Source organism: Rissa tridactyla, chromosome 23, assembly GCF_028500815.1.
Source record: "Rissa tridactyla isolate bRisTri1 chromosome 23, bRisTri1.patW.cur.20221130, whole genome shotgun sequence".
NCBI lineage: Eukaryota > Metazoa > Chordata > Aves > Charadriiformes > Laridae > Rissa > Rissa tridactyla.
In genome coordinates this window covers 4,151,224-4,167,461 of record NC_071488.1, presented here as the reverse complement: position 1 = coordinate 4,167,461, position 16,238 = coordinate 4,151,224, and the positions used below count along the sequence as shown (strand labels likewise).

Here is a 16,238-nt window from a genome sequence, read left to right as displayed (position 1 = left end):
GGGGGGGCGGGGCGAGGCGCCGGGCCCCGCCCCATTCATTAGCGGCGCGCCGGCACGCGCCGTACAGAAACACGCGGCAGCGCAACGTCAACGGCGTTTTAATTGAGGAACGGTAAAAAGACAGTCTGAATATTTAAAAGTCAAACACGTCAAGAAACGTTTAGCTCCCCCCACCCGCGCGCAGAAACAGCTTCACTCCCATTCATTCACAGCACAGGAACAATTAATAGGCCTTGGTTAGAAAAATGTCTCCCATTAATGCTACAATTAATCATTTGCAGTACAGACAGGCTCCTTCAAATCATCTCACACCGCTATAATAGATGCCTGCCACACATGAACACTTTGTAATTACATGCATGTCTCATCACAGCTGTACAGAAACTCCTGCATTTTGGCATGAAATATGCAACGGGGAGGATGAAGAATGCTCATTTTTCACACGAGTCTGGTGCCTTCAGTCTGGAGGAAATGCACAGAATCAACCCCTGCAACAGTCCCAGTAGTAACAGTGAAACTGCCAGGGCCAGGTAATGCTCCAGAAAGGGCCCGAGATCCCCGGGGTCCACACCCCATGGTGGGACCTGGGCTGGGAGCTCCTCGGCTTCGGGACAACCCAAAAGCACCAGAGAAACCGGGTGCTGCCAGCAACAGCCACAACACGACGGCCACCAGGATCTACACGTGGCATCAGCAGGGAGGCAAATCCCCCACATCACACCCTTTCCATCTTCCCCAATGGGGTACAGCCTCCCATGAAAAATAAGTACCAATTTCTTCAGCTGGGCTTCTCGACAGATCTTTCCTTTAAATGCTCTCCATTTGGATCGCAAATATCAAAGAAAAATCCCTAAAAGTTACCTAAATATGAACATTCACATTAAACAACAAACTGAAAGCAGTGTGGAGAACTCCGTAACCAAACAGGAGGAGACAGGCATCTAAAACTGCTCCTTTGGCTCGCTGATCTTTCTCCTTTTGGGCAGCACATCCTGACTCGACGACAGCTCGAACTGAGGGACCTGCCACGGGAGAATAAAGACAGCGTCACGGGCTGCCGCGCGGCCCAGCCCGCTCCCTGCGCCACCAGCCTCAACTTGGGAGGCGCCCACCCCCGCAAGGCGCTGCGTGACACAGAGCGCCATGCGTCAGGCTCAACCTCACTGGCACCTGGTGCCTGCCCAGAGGTGCTGAGCCCAGAGTAACATCTGGATGCTGTTTTCTGGCAGAACTGACCCTCCCCGCGAATTCCCGCAGGAGGGCAGGGATGTGTTTGTGCCGCAACGGCAGCACCTCCTGCTTGTCGCAGCTCCAAGGGCACGTCATGAGCGCGGAGCCCCCTCGGCAGAGGCGGCACGCACGGAGCCCAGCTCCCCACGCAGGAGCCCCATCAGGGACAGGGCAGAGCCAGCATCACCGGGAGGGCCCGGCACGGCACCACAGCCCTGCGCCAACGGCCCAGGCTCAGCACCACACGGCCTCGTCCCACCAGCTGTAATCCCGTTATTTCTCACTCACGCACATGGGAAAAGATGACAACTCAGGCTGTACTCTGCTGTGCTTTTGATTATTTAAAGTAACTGTGTTGTGTTTAAATTCTACTGTTAAGCTCATTAACAAAACCTTCTTTTAAGAAGATACGGCGATAGTGAGCATACAGAATGACGGGCTGGGGTTGGTTTTTTTTTTTTTTCCACATCAGTGAGCGACAAAAAATACTGCCTATGACCCTGGGGTTAGAAGTAAAAAAATTCTATTCTGCAGTAAGCAGTACTCTCTGTTACAGAAAAACTGAATCTACTAATTCTATATTCTGAATTTATCATCTCCACGACTTTGTTGCAAACTCTAATAGCCCTTTTCACACGCAGCTCTCATACACAGGTATTTTTATGACACGGACCAATTTATCTTCTGGATTTCTTTAGAACGTTCTGCTGAGGCATGAATTTTACACACTCCCAAGCTTGATTTCCACCAGCCTCTACAGAACTAAGGAAACCATTAGTTCAGGAGAAAACTACTGGCAACGGTTGAGCAGCACGTTATGAATCCTTACAAAACTACTGCGCTAAAAATTAATGAAGAGCTTTCCTGAGCAGGGACAGGAAGGGTACCATTTTCCTTGGCCCTGACACATAATTCCCCCTCCTGACTGTAAATGAAGAACACTTACTTATTTACTAGAACGGCAATATCCACTCCACAGCTTTTTCTGAGAAGAACCTACCAGTAACCCTATAAATTCACAACTAAAAGAGATGTTGAGGACTTGTGAAGGCCCCCAGAGCCTCCCGAGCCCAGCTGGTGGAGGTGGCAGCAGCAGACAGCTGGGGACCCCCAACACCATCCCCAAAGGCCAAATTTCCCCCTGAAGACAACTTCTGCTCCACCTGTGCAAGGCTGGAGGAATTGGGTTCCCCGCAAGTAGCACCAACTACAAGACACATCTGCTGTGACCAAGCAAAGAAATAACAGATTTTTCTTGGTATGAATGAGTCAAAGAGACGAGGTTAGAGTTTTGGCCTCGTGTTTTCCAAGTAAAATCACCAGCAAGCATATGGTACGCTGGGCTGGGGATCTCTGCTGGCACACACTCCCATCAACTATGGATTAACCCAGTGTGGAATTTGGCTAACTGCATTCTCAAGAAGATGTAACTCAATCATAAGGAATCTTTCTCAACCTGTGTTAACATCAACACTCAGCTTTTAACTCTTTGGAACAGATTTTTTTTGGACAGTAAGAATCCAAATGTGTTGAATTTAATGGGAATTTTAGAAGTGATGAGAATTCCATTCTGTCAACGTGAAGTGTATTAAATCTTAAGAGTTTCATTCACTGCTTGGAACCAAAAAAGGCTTAAAGTTGAAGAGAAGCAGAAAGAACAGAACTAGAGAAAAAACCGTACTAACGGCACTGACCTGAAATATCTTTCCACTTCTTGTCCTGCTCTCTGACACATTAAGTTCAGATGTCTTACTTGCCAAATGATCGACCTAAAACTCAAAAAACAGACATTACCTTGTGACAGCAGTAAAAAAAATAAAAAAATTAATATATATTAGAGGCTACAGCAGGGTTCAGTGCTGCAGCATGCAAAGAGCTCTGGCTCCGCTCACCGCAGCGCTTGAGCTGAGATTTAAATATGGGAGTATCCCTATTGAAGTCAACAGCACTATTTACAGCTGAACGTGTAGAGCCCCGACGGATCAAAGCAGCAGTTATTCTTACACAGTAAGTCACTCGCAGTTACCTAGGGCTATTCTGTTATAAGACATCTTAAGGACCTGCGTCTGAAGTAGTCCTCCACATTTAAATTGTACCATTTTGCTAGACGCAGGGAATACAACCTGAGTTTTAAGGCTGCGCATTAAACCTGCATTTTAAGTTTTAATCAACTTTTAAACAAATTTTGATCTGTCAGAATTAGCAGAGAAATTTCTGTTAGGCAGAGTGCTTAGCTGCGGCAGTTTATAAACACAGAAATTACATTCCCATTTCTCTTAATAACAGTCAGACCATCTGTTTGGTTTGAAAACTGTGTGACAGAGGAACAGCCTTTGATTTAGAATACTAACTGCTTTCGTAAAACACCAGAAAGTAAAATGCAAAGGCATTTTATTCCTGAAAATACTGATTGTGATAAACAAACCTTAACCAGATTACCTATTAATCACTCAAAGTAGGAAAGAAGCTTCATAAAAGCTCTAGTAAAAGTTTAAGAAGATAGAGTGCAGTTTTCATACCTGAGGATTAGAAACATACAGATTCTGGTTCCCTCCAGCCTTTGTATCTTCATCTTCTTCACAAGTTATATTTGGTTCTATAAAACAATTTTTCAATAATGAAGCACACTGTTGACAGCACACTAGCAGCCTCTTAACATCGATGTTTTGCCACAAGAAACACTTTATAAGTTCAGGGAACAGGTGTTTCAAAAGGGCTCCAATTCTTATGTGCAAACAAGCCTTGCCTCGTACATCTTCAATTCAGTGATTTCCTATCACAACTTCCCACCACAGGCAGGCAAGAGATGCTTACGCTAAGCAGCGCAGATTTACACACGGGACCTTTGGGGGCGTGGGCTTGATCCCCAAACTTGTTCATACACTGTACCACTAAAGGCTTGTCTACATTGGGATTTGCTTCCAAGTAAAAAGCCTCACGAGCCCGTTTTGCACTGCGGGGCCACCCTGGCCCAGCTTCTGCCCATTCTGAACCCCCTGCCAGCAGATGGCTCCCATTTTGTAGCCCAACCACACGCAGCCCAGCAGCGTGGGCTGCAGTGCCTGGGGCTACCGTCCCCTGCGTCCCCGCGGCAGCTGCAGGAACAGGCCACGGACAGGCAATGCTGGAGATTGTGGTGGTGTTTCTAATCCATGCTGGGTTTTTTCTACGATACAGACATAAGCATGAACTGGTTAAAGATGGACTGAAGAATTTCAGGGTGACAAATGCCTTTTCACATGTCTTGTAGTTTCTATAAATAAAACATTACACCAACTCATTAAGACAAGCAGTTTGCTGCATTTTTTGCCTGGTTTTGTAACTTCTATGAATTCCTAAAAGCACCAGATACAGCTTTATACGGCAGTTCCAGTTCTGCAGCCTAATAGCACTGTCAAGATAATAACACTGATCTACACATGCTGTTTCCTACACACTTCCATTATTATTTTTGAACAGCATGGAAGCGTTAGCTGTTCCACATTTTATTTCTGAAAAACACAACATTAATGCCGCTATTTAAATACACAGCACAGCCTGTTCAGTGTCGGGCTTGAGAGACAGGACACTCCAATCCATTTAAAAAAATAAAATCCAGGCTCAGCCTGCTTTGTCCAACTGCCTCCACAAGCACTCGCGTCACCATGGCAGCCCCAAGAAGCTGCTAGTCTTGTTTGGGTTGGGAGGACCAAAAGCATCAGCACTGACACTTTCCTACTTTTATAGTTACGTGGAAAACAATGTGTCTGGAAGTTTTTATGGAAAACTGGCGTTTCTGAAGTCTGCAGAACCAGACTTCTAATTCAAAGCAGATCCAGCTTCAGGGAAATGCATTAACAACAGCGAACAGAGCAAGCACCAGCACCAATGGGCATTTCTTCTAGGAGTGACATATATTTGTGATCTCCACAGAAGCTTCTACCTCTGCTACAGGAAAGCAGCATTTTACATTGGCTTCTCATCCAAATACAGGTTCTCTCCTTGTCGTCCCCCCCCAGCTTCGGTAAAAAAAAAAGCTTGGTTTTTTACTTCAGTCTTGAGAATTGTGTTCCTTTAGTTATCCTATTTATCATTAGCATACCGGAGCATTTTTGAGCATACTCATCTACATAATCTCCACTTAATCTTCTTCCAAAAAGGGCACTTATTTCCTCTTTGGATCCCTCTTTGCCATGATTGAAAAACCAAACCAACAGAAAAATCTTCCAGGGCATGTTTCCGGTAGCAGCTGTGGCCAGGACAGTTACTTTATTCTGCATTCAGAGCTTACAGTGGAGGAGATTTATACAACTGTAAGCAAACAGCACAGAAACAATTTATTTATAAAGGCTAAAAAAAAAAATTTTCTTCCTAAAGGATAAGCAGGTACTTCCTGATGTCCTGCACAGCGGGAAGGGCATCATTGTTTATTTGCTAACAAGGGAGAAGGCAGACTTCGTAGGTGTAAAGAGTCCTCAGAGTGCTTCCAAAACATAAGATTTCATTTATACTCTCTGCAGAACTCTCAGTTCAACTGCTTGTTGAAGTTGTTATATGAAACTTTTTTGAAATAAAAGAAGTAAATGTTTTTGGTACCTTCTTGAGAAGTACAAGCTTCCACCTGGAATTTGCTTTTTGCTGCTAGTCACATTTTTTGTGTAGTTTTACAGATTTTATGGTGTTAGGATTTTACTTGAGGAAACTCAGTTTGCTGAGATTCATACTAATAAATATGCTTTGCTAGAATGTATGCCTATTAAAACTTAAAGTTCACTTGCAATTATCAAAATGCTCCACATACGCAGTAAGAAAAGAGGACCGGGGCGAGGTGTAAAAGCAAGCAGTTGGAAAAGGCACTAAAATAGCCAGCAGCGCAGACATAATTATACAATCATTCATAGAACAAAACATACTTTAAGATGAAGTTACTCATTGTACAAGCAAGCCACAGTAACAAACAATTGCCATTGTACAGAAGAACACGCATCATATGGATAGGGGTTTTTACATGGCTATCATTCAGTCCACCACAACATAAAACCTCAGAATTCTGTGTACGAGAGCCCCAATAGTCTTGATTCCTCCGCAACTACACAGACTGAAGTGTGTAGGGATTGCAGAATCAGCGTGTGGTCCTATTGCAGTCAGAGCGTAAGGAAAAAGTTTTGCTATGTGATATTTCTGCTAAACTTATTTAGTGGCTGAAGCTGCAAGGACACAGTCCAAACAGCTGTGATTTAAACAAAAATAGACCTGGACCATTTTTTGACCAGAGAATCCTGCTTCCTGTGTCTGCAATAATGAACTCAAGAGCAGAACGCTTCTGCAAGCTTTATGTGGAAATTAAATATATTAGTAAAAATATAGTAACAACCACAGTAGTAGAAAAATCAAACAATAAAATTTACTTTAAATATATAATCCACTAAATTTAGCTTATTGGATAAAATGGAACAGAAGAGCAGAATTTTATAACAGAAACATAAAAACATGCATTTGCTAACCAAGTGCTTCACAGAACAAAGCCATAAGAGAAAAGAAAGGCACAGTGATGTATGTGAAGAAAACAGAATGTAAGTTTGAATACAGTGGTCTGCATCACAAAATTAAGTTTTTGTTCTAGTAATATCAGGAAAGAGAGGGACAAACTGAAGAGACTTGAGAATATACATACAAGTTACCTTGAGCTTCTGAAATATTGACATTATTCCTATCTTCCACTTTATTATCCAAGACAGGATCTTCCTAGATTAAGAAACAGGTCTATCAGTTAACTGCAGATAAATAAGGACGAGGGTTTGTACTCAGATGCTTAGGGACAGAGCTTATTAGATGGATTCTCAGTGCTACAAATGGTATTGAAATAATTCAATCTGACACGGAATATACGGACTAGCTCAGTATTACTTATTAACACAAGCACACATTTAATTCAACTACCCCAAGAAAACCATCTGTAAAAAATACTAAAATTGTAACAACAGATATTGAAAGAATACTATCAGTACATTAATTACTGCCTGCCTTTTGCCTGTGAAACAGCAATTCAGAGGCATAGGCAGATTTAGGAGGGCCAAGTGGTTTACTTCTATCTCATCACCTACAGGCCACCCTAGCAGCGCTAATTGTATGGGCAGGGCCAAAAGCCCTGAAGCTCTGCCTTCTTCTCACCTATGGACAGTATAAATCAGCACACGTATTTGCACATTTTAACATGACTACAGGTATTTGCTGCCTGCCTCAACCGACCCCAGAAATACGTGTCTCCAATTGCTGAAGCGTGCACAAGCACAGTCCCAAGAGCTGTCCCGGGCGCTCCAGCAGCAGGCTGCACACACCTGTCATGCACTCATGCCTTCAGCAAGCTTTGCTTGGTGCCTTTTTCTAGGCAGATTTCCCCAAGGAATCTCTCAATACAGAATCGAGCTTGGTTTAGCTTTAGCTGTGGTATCACTAGCTGTATGTATGCTGCTGTACAAGAGGATCCCAGAGCAAATTTATTGCCAGTCAATACTGTGTGGCTGCAGCAGCTCCCTTGGGATTGGTATGGCACAGCTCCAGGGAGGTTTCACCAGCATCCTGTGTGTGGAGCTGAACAAATGGTACATGTACCCACAGCACAGAGCTGCCCCTTGGCTCTTCTCACAGAGACACAACCAACACCACCGCTCCTGACAGGCGTTATGCTGATGCACTTGTTCAATACTGCTCTAACTATGACAGGTTGCTAACTGGAGCAGTTGAATTAAAGTAAAAGTGTATCGAAGACATAATGTCTTGCTTAAATATATCTGGAAACACAGAGTTTTTTACTAATGTGATAGTAAGACATGTAGTAAAACAATTAATGGCTCTTTTCCAGTCTATAAACCACAAAAAACTTTCAACAAGCTACACAAAACATTTGCGCTCTTACATTCATGTCCTGGTTCTCTTCATCTCTGTCCACTCTGAGCATATGGAGAGGCACATTAGTCTCTCCACTTTTTAGGATGCTTTTATCAACATTTTCCATTCGTTGTTTTTCAGTTGTAACTTTAACTTTCAGCATATGAAAAGGCGTTGGCACTTCACCCACATTCAGATACATAGGCTCCCCCTCAAATATCATCCCCTCACATTCACCCTCCTTAAAACCAGGAGGTTGGTAATCAGATGGCGTAACTGCAGAAAGAAATTCATTAAATGCGTCAGAATGAAACACATTCTTGTAAAATTAGTTTTGACTTGTGTGGTAAAAAGACTCTCTTCCCTTTTAAATACAAAAAGCTACTCCAAAAAAAAAACCTGTGTGTGGGGAGGGCAATCATCAATATTCCACTTGTACTAAATGAAGTTCTTTTTCCCCCTACATAACAGGCAAAAGTCAATTAAAGCTATTTGAAATAGCTGAAATATTTGAATGATGAGCTAGGAGCTCTGATTTTTTCATTATAAAGCAATAATACATCCAGAAAGTAGAGACAGACATTTAAATAGTCATCCAAACACGTTACATTCTAACACACTCAGGAAAATTCAATTTGTTTTCAAAACACACTGAAATCCTTGCTCCAACAAAGCCAGTGACGAGACTGTGTTCCTGCAGGGAGATCAAATCCATTCCCCTTGGAGTTTAGAAACTGTTGTGAGAAACAGACACATGCAAAATAAAATAATTTAACAAGTCCAAGCAACCATAAAGGCTATACATTAAAGTGTTTCTTTGAATTGTTTCCCAATGTCTGAACACAGCTGATAAATCAAGGTAATATGGAAATACTACCTTCATCATAATAAAACAGCTTCATAGTCAGGCAGACATCATTTGGTAATGGACTCAGGTTTTGCATCAGAACATAAATCTTGCGAATCAGGAGGATACTTGCTTTCTTGGTGTCTGCACAGGTGATTGTGGAATCCATCCTGTTATTCTTACTAAAAATGCACAAAGTATTCAGATATTTTATTATTCTTTTTTTATATACAGAGTAAGCTGTTTCTAGTGTTAAGATACATGACTGTTCAACAGACTATGAGTGTCAGGAGCAGACATAACATTTATTGTCTAAGGTCTGAGGTTGTAGCCACTGCAATTCCTAGTACCACCTAAGTGACCTGCTTGTTTGCTGCCCCTTGGAAGATCAAATCCTGAGCCAGGGACCTAATGGAAGTGTTATGGTTCAGCAGCAGTTACCAACTACCATATTTTACATTACACAGTGCTTAAAAGATAGCCAATCTGAAAAAAAGGAAAGAGTAGGTACTTCTGAAAGCCCCAATTCTGCTTAGTCTTACATACTTGCTTTGCCCTAAATAAAACAAGGGACATTGACAAGAACAGCTACCAATACAAAAATGCATGCCTAAGTGACTCTTGGCATCCAGCGCTGATATTTCCATGCTCCTGTTCTACCAGCAGCTGACCCAAACCCTACCTTACCACCACTAAAAGTGATCTCCCTCCACTTCCCTGCTCCTCACAGCCACACAGCTTAGAGGGGCACCCGAGGACCCAAAGAGCCAGTGCAAGGCAAGCAACTGTGAGTTACTTCATTGGGTAACCGTCTCTTTTGAAAGCACACCCTTAACTGCAATGGTTTCAAACATCTCACCCTCTGCAGATAGTTATCCCCTTCCCTGCAGGGTGTCAGAGAAGCAGGCTCATGCCTTACATTAGTCTGGCATGAATTTACGCAAATACACTAAGGTAACCTGGTGTGGCTGAGAGTCACATCTCCTTCCACCAGTGTTTTTTACTTAACTACACTCAGCCCAAAGGATCTAGGTCTGCAGCACTGCAGCCTTTTCCCCCCCCCCTTTTTTTTTTATTTAAAAAGCATCTTATGCAGGAGGAAAGTGGTGAGAAGTTTGTTAGGTACAAGCTTGCTACATTTCAATCACTTGTCTTAAAATAAGCCATTTCCTTGCAGCTGTGACTGATCAATAAACCCCTACAATAGAAGGTGGCTCAGCAGAGATGGGCAAGGGCCATGTGCCCATGAAGCTCAGGGAATAACGCAGGTTGTCACTGTCCACAGCTGTTGCAAAGAAAGCCGACTTTATCTCAACACACAGGGGACTTGAGCATGACCTTCATTTTAGATAAACAGCTGTGTCAGTTGAGTGCATCAACTGGTGGTGTAAATGTTTCTCCCCACATTCATTAAAAGCATTTGAATGGCTCCTTGAGTTAGCCAGACCAGCATGGGAGGAGGGAATGTGTGGCTCAGCCACAAAGTATATAAAAGGTATAAAAACAACTAACAAAAGAATTCCAAAAACAGCAATGTGCTGGAGCAGGCTCCAACCCAGGAATTCCTTTCCCATGACTGGGGATGCCCAGTGTCATGACAGTGAGCATATGAGAGACCAGTAACGGGAATCGCACTGGTATTGTGATTGAACCGTGTATTGCAATAGCTATGCTTTTCTAAGCGTATTGCATTTTCAGTGTATTTTTTATCATCTCTTAAATGAGAAATCCCATATAACTTCAAGTATCTTCAAATAAGTAATCTGATATTAAACTTTCCACCCTCCACACATGGAATATCTTAAAGAACCTGGTCAGAGAGTATCAAACTCCAACCCTAAGAATCATCTTTTGAGTGGATCTTTAAAAATACAAGCATAATCTGACAAAATGACTCATTGCATTTTAAGAATGAGTCTAAGCTAATAGTATATGTTGATAAAATCAGTGTTCAGATCCAGAATTAAAAAAGGAAACACCAAACAGATAAAATCCAAAGTTTTTACATTCAAGTGTATGCAAATGGAATGTAAAGCCACAGCACAGAATAAAGTCACAGTGACAGTACCTGCTGAAATCCAGGAGTGGTCCATTGTGGGTGTACTTGAATTTGAAGTGGTAACATTCTGTAATTGTCTGCAAACAAATCCAGTAATCATTAAACTATCAGCTGCCAAGCAAACTACTATTGCTGCTGCTTCTGTCTAGTAATCTACCAACCTTGCCTTTAAAGAAAATGATAGCCCAACTCCTGTCTGATCCACTTACGTGCACTGAATACAGCTTTCTAATGCTGTAACAATTAACAGTATGAATATATATAATTGTCATCAAATAAAAATGAAGATCTACACTATTTTCCAGGAATCACCACGATAAAGTTATTGAAACAACAGCTTAAGTTTTTAGAATGAAATATTAAGTCAAATTTTAATCATTATGACAATGTTTCACACATATAACAGAGATGCAGGGACACCCAGTGGTTAGTTAAAACATACCGTGTTTTTCACAGAAAAGTTCCATAAATTTGTTAGGCAGAGCTAGGATGATGCGTCTTTATGGGCATTTAACTCTGCAATGACACTCTGGGTTTCTTCTACTGCCCTGAGAGTAACCTGACACCAGATATTCAAAGGCAATTCCCTAGGTGGCAATCCTGATTAGCTCCAGTGATTCTCACATTTCGTATTTTAAGATGTCTTTTTTTTAATGTTAACGTTAAGTACTATTGCTCGTATAGACATTTCACTATAACCATACTATCAGTAGTCACCCAGTAAAATATTTTAGCAGATTTACCTGAGGATCTTCTGGATGGGAACAGACCTGTTATTTTTAAAGTAAAGAGAGGAAGCAGAGTAAGAATTGTACTTATATCTAAGCATCTACCTTAAAAAACATGTATCTTACTTTTCAAAGATACTTACTGCCAGGACAATCATTCTTAGCTGTCAGAAACATAATTAGAGAAAGAAAAAGAACATTAAATGTATTCCATAGCCCATTTCTGATTACCAAGCTGTTTTGTTTCTCTGGAAACCAATGTAGACATCTAAGGCCCATTTGAAGAGAAACCTCTTCACACACTTAACTCCTTTATCCATTTAAGAAGGGACTTACTCAACTGGCAGAAGAAAATTCCTATGCCCACCTGACTAAGTGTTTCTGTTTACAAAGAACATTATCCTGAAATGTCCGCACATCCCCCATTGTAGCCAACTGTTTTAACATATTAAAGCACAGCCATCCCCTAACCAGAAAGTCCTGTAACTATGCTGGCACCTAATGGACTTACAAAAGTGAATGTTCCAATACATTTAAAATAGCTAAATGATACTGAATGACTTACGTATTTCTTCTGCAAGGCATCATAGCATCCTAACATCCTGCAAAAATCAAATAATAGTGTCCATCTACTACTAATTTCCATTTGCTTCACTGCTAAATGAAATAGTCCCAAATTCTTTGTTTCGCCTTAATATTAGAGCAATAAATAATATTTACTCCATTATTTTGTTATTAGTAGTGATACAAGCAATTACTATCTTTGTAACACCAAGTCACCGTAACCTCTTTGCAGAATAAGTAAAAATATAATCTGTAAGTAAATTTATCAGTAAAAACATAATGCAATTGTACACATATTTTCAAACGCTTTTTACACAAGTATTCATTAATCAGTTTATAAATAAATACGTACTTCAGCTGAACACCGACATCTCTTCAGAGAGAAGTTATATTATTGCTGTTATTTAAATGTTGCAATGTGCAAACAACAGCCAAATAGTCAACCAAAACTTACCCTCATATTTTGCTAGCTATTCTTTTGTATATAGACAAAAAGCAAAAATTGGTTTTGGTGTGTACATGATGCCAAGTTAAGAAAGGTTACTCACTTGTAAACTCCAAACAGGTAGCACACACCTTTCACACAAAAACCTGGGAGCTTTCCTCGTCAGCATCCCCAGGCGGCCACGCCACTGCCCTCACTAATATTTGATGCGTGAGGGGAAGGTGAAATGCAGTGGGTGCCCCGTCAGATTCCTCTACCACAAAAGACCAATTAATAAATTCCAGGTTACAGTAAAGGAAGCCTTTTTCCTACCTCTCTTAGTGACAACACACAGACAAAGAGTGGGTGACTAATTTCACCTTTAACATCAGAACTCAGACCTACATCTCTGAACACCTCAACACTGACAGACACTGCAAACCCACTCTGCTGATTGCAGCATCATTTCTGATGCCTCACCTTGTCCTACAACTAGTAAAAGCATGAAAAGAAAAAAAGATGGCCTTTATAGAGGTAAAAAAAAGTAATTATATTTCAGGCAAAAGCCTTATATACGCTTTCCTAAACAGCAAGGAGAGCAGCCATGAAGTCTCACAGTTACCATGAACAGAAAGAAAATCAAAATAAGTACCTCCGGTCCCACGTGACATACACACACTCAACTGGGAGTGTGTAAGCGGACAGACTGTCATTTGTAGACACAATTCTGCCTTTGCATACAAAGGCCAACAGCACCCCTTTCTCACACAAGTCCGAGAGCGAGATCTTTAAATTCAAGATACAAAATGGTAATAACACTGCATCTCCTGCTCAACTAGAGGGAAACTACTGGTTAGGTTTTTGCATCTATGCCTTGAGCACTCATATACAGCCACAGAAACTAATGTAAAGTATAATCACTCCGTAAACAAAGATTTGTGCTCTATTAAGTACCAGGTTGTAAGCCTTTCTAGAAACTGAACCGTACAAGCCAATTACTTCTCTACTGAAACACACACATTTTGACTTCCCATTTAAAAAAAAAATAATTGTCAACATAGTAAATACCATGCACTAAAAGCACTGCCTGGGCTCTTGTTCACTCACAGCAAGTGAACTTTTTCCTTTGTATCTGGAAACAACCAGAAAGGTATCTTTCAGAATCAACATGCTATGGAATTGTTAATTATGCACTGTAATTAACATACCACTTCACCAGCTGAGTAGAGCCAGGACAGTTCTTGTCTTCCCTCAGAATTTTGACACAGACATCTCAAAAAAAAGAATACATTCATCAATATTTACTTCGGACAAAATGCAACTGCATTGCTAACACAGTGAAGTTCATTCTCTAAAAGTATATATCAAAAGCAGACTAAAATTAACATTACCAACAGGTGCAGGCATAGTTTTAATTGCTGAATTAGCATCACCACTCTCACAAAATTCAACGATTAATGTAGTAATGAAATTTCCGTTACAGTCATTGCAAGTGGCTATTACCTTTAATTAAGAAGACAAAGTAGCTTTAAAAACACTCATTAACTTCATAACCACCCTATGACAATAGATTTTGCAAAGAATCGTAAAAACAGGCTGTTACCATCCATGTATCTTGTTCCATAGGCACTTTCAGGAAAGATTCCTCTCAGATATGTAATGCAGGATACTGCTACTGCCAGGAGCCTCTTCACTAGCATCAGGGATTGCTGCTCAGTAGATATTTTGTTAGGAAATACAACTGCGCTCTGCAAGTCAGAGAAAGAAAAGACTTCCACCTCTGTCCACAACAACAAACCTTTACAGTCTACAATCTGGTCCTGCTTACTGTTTTAATTTAATTGAAAACTATCACTTCCGCCATTTATAAAGTTAAGCATATTCCTAACACTTGATGTTACTGTGTTTTTAGGACATAGCTGATTTCTACCAAGTGCACGACCACAAAGTTCAGACTCAAAAGTATTTCGCTATTAAGCATCTTTATTTGTAGTTAAAAGATGAAATTAGCCAGTCATTTTCAAGTGAAGAAATACTACAGAGCACCTGGGTGCACTATTTCAGCTAAAATTCACTGATTTTTCCAACTCAAATAATATACTGTGCTGAAATACACAAGAAAATCATACCACACAATTCCTTTGCTTCTGAGCAGTTGCCATTTTGCAGATACTCTTCTGTCTGTTAATAAAACACCTGCATTAATACATGTATGACCACCACTCACAAGCGCATGCAAGCCCAGACTGCAGCTATTCAGCTTTAACTCAGTACCTGACCCTATGAACACTTCCTGCACAACTGATCTGTATTAGTTCAAACACATGCCGTAACTTTAATGACATGAAATAGGGCAGGAGAGTTCATATACTAATCACCAGTACGAGATTCTTGATCTTCACACCAGCACAGATGTCCCCCAAGGTTGCAGTATGTGGAAATGAGAATATAGTGTGCCTATTTATACAAAATACGAGCCTTTTAAAGCAATGCCCTGAAGTGCCAACCAGCAGCCAGGCTAACAGATTTTCAAAGAACCCTAAGAAGCGTCTCTCCACATCATCTCCAGCCAAAGCTGAACCATCACCTTTGTAAAACACCTCTGGGCTTGTTTTCCTCTGTAATCTAAGTAAGTATTGTAAAAAGCAACCCCTCTCCAGCTATTGTTAAACCACATTTTCATTAAACCTTTAACCCTCAGCACCATGAGCCTCACTCAAGACAAGCCTTCCCCGCCACCTCTAAAAACAAAATGTACCCACACCTATTGACAGGGAAAATACCTCTGCAAAGTAGGAGCTTGGCCCTGGGCCATACACGGAACTTAACCCCCCTCAGCTGAGCCTCCCCAAATCCATCTGATCTCAGGATGTGGCTGAGCTCAGCAGCTCTGTGACAAAAGGCCCTTCCAGCACTATCACCCCTACGGAAACGGAAGGTAAGAACAGCACAGGGTGAGCCGCACACTGCCCTCACGCCAGGGACAGCAAGGCCCCAAGGGCCAGGATCAACCACAGCGAGACCACCCGCCGCGCACCCACCCACCCGACCTGCCCCAGGCCGCCCCCCCGCCTCCGCTTTTATAAGGCAAGGGGCCGTGTGCAAAGGGAGAGGTGGGGCTCGCCCCCGGCACGCGGCACTGCGGGCCGTGCGCAGCGCCCACCGCCCCGCCCACCCCCTCAGCGAATCGCGCGGCGGGCTGAGGCTGTGCGTGGCCGCGCCTGGCTCTTTATCCGGCTAAATACAGCAGGGGTTCGCAGGAGCTGCTGTGCACTGGAGCGTTTTTAAGCCAGCATCAGTGTAATTTATGCTTAAACGTAAAGAAAAGGTTCTAGTGAGATTTCAGACTCAATCAACAGTTTACACGTGGAGGCTTTTTTCCTTCAGAGTTGGTTTTACCTCCCTGTTGGATGCAGGTGCTGTGCTTGATCCCAGGTCATGTTTCGTGGGTGTGATGGCAGCTGGAAGTGCTCGTGGTAGGGTCTGTGTTTGGGTGTCTGTCACCAAGACCCTGGGCCA

The 16,238-nt window shown here is 42.0% G+C and overlaps 1 protein-coding gene across 1 annotated transcript; it reads right to left on the bottom strand.

Annotated features, from left to right (window-relative positions):
* Positions 1-140: 140 nt before the first annotated feature.
* HORMAD1 (HORMA domain containing 1) lies at positions 141-15,726 on the bottom strand. The gene is made up of 14 exons (XM_054182896.1): positions 15,503-15,726; positions 14,849-14,900; positions 14,323-14,467; positions 13,928-13,991; positions 12,297-12,333; positions 11,875-11,895; positions 11,747-11,773; positions 11,013-11,080; positions 8,975-9,126; positions 8,126-8,373; positions 6,891-6,954; positions 3,750-3,826; positions 2,925-2,999; positions 141-1,022 (listed from the first exon to the last, which is right to left on the bottom strand). Exons 1-14 carry the CDS (start codon positions 15,532-15,534, stop codon positions 942-944), a joined length of 1,143 nt encoding a protein of 380 aa, XP_054038871.1. The 5' UTR covers positions 15,535-15,726; the 3' UTR covers positions 141-941.
* Between the last annotated feature and the right edge of the window lie 512 nt (positions 15,727-16,238).

Coding starts and splice junctions, on each gene's coding strand:
- HORMAD1 (XM_054182896.1), bottom strand. CDS start 15,534: ATGGCCCAGGGCCAAGCTCCTACTTTGCAGAG. Junction 13,992..14,322: donor TGGAACAAGATACATGGATG/GTAACAGCCTGT, acceptor CTTTTTTTTGAG/ATGTCTGTGTCAAAATTCTG. Junction 3,000..3,749: donor TGTATGTTTCTAATCCTCAG/GTATGAAAACTG, acceptor TTTGAGTTTTAG/GTCGATCATTTGGCAAGTAA.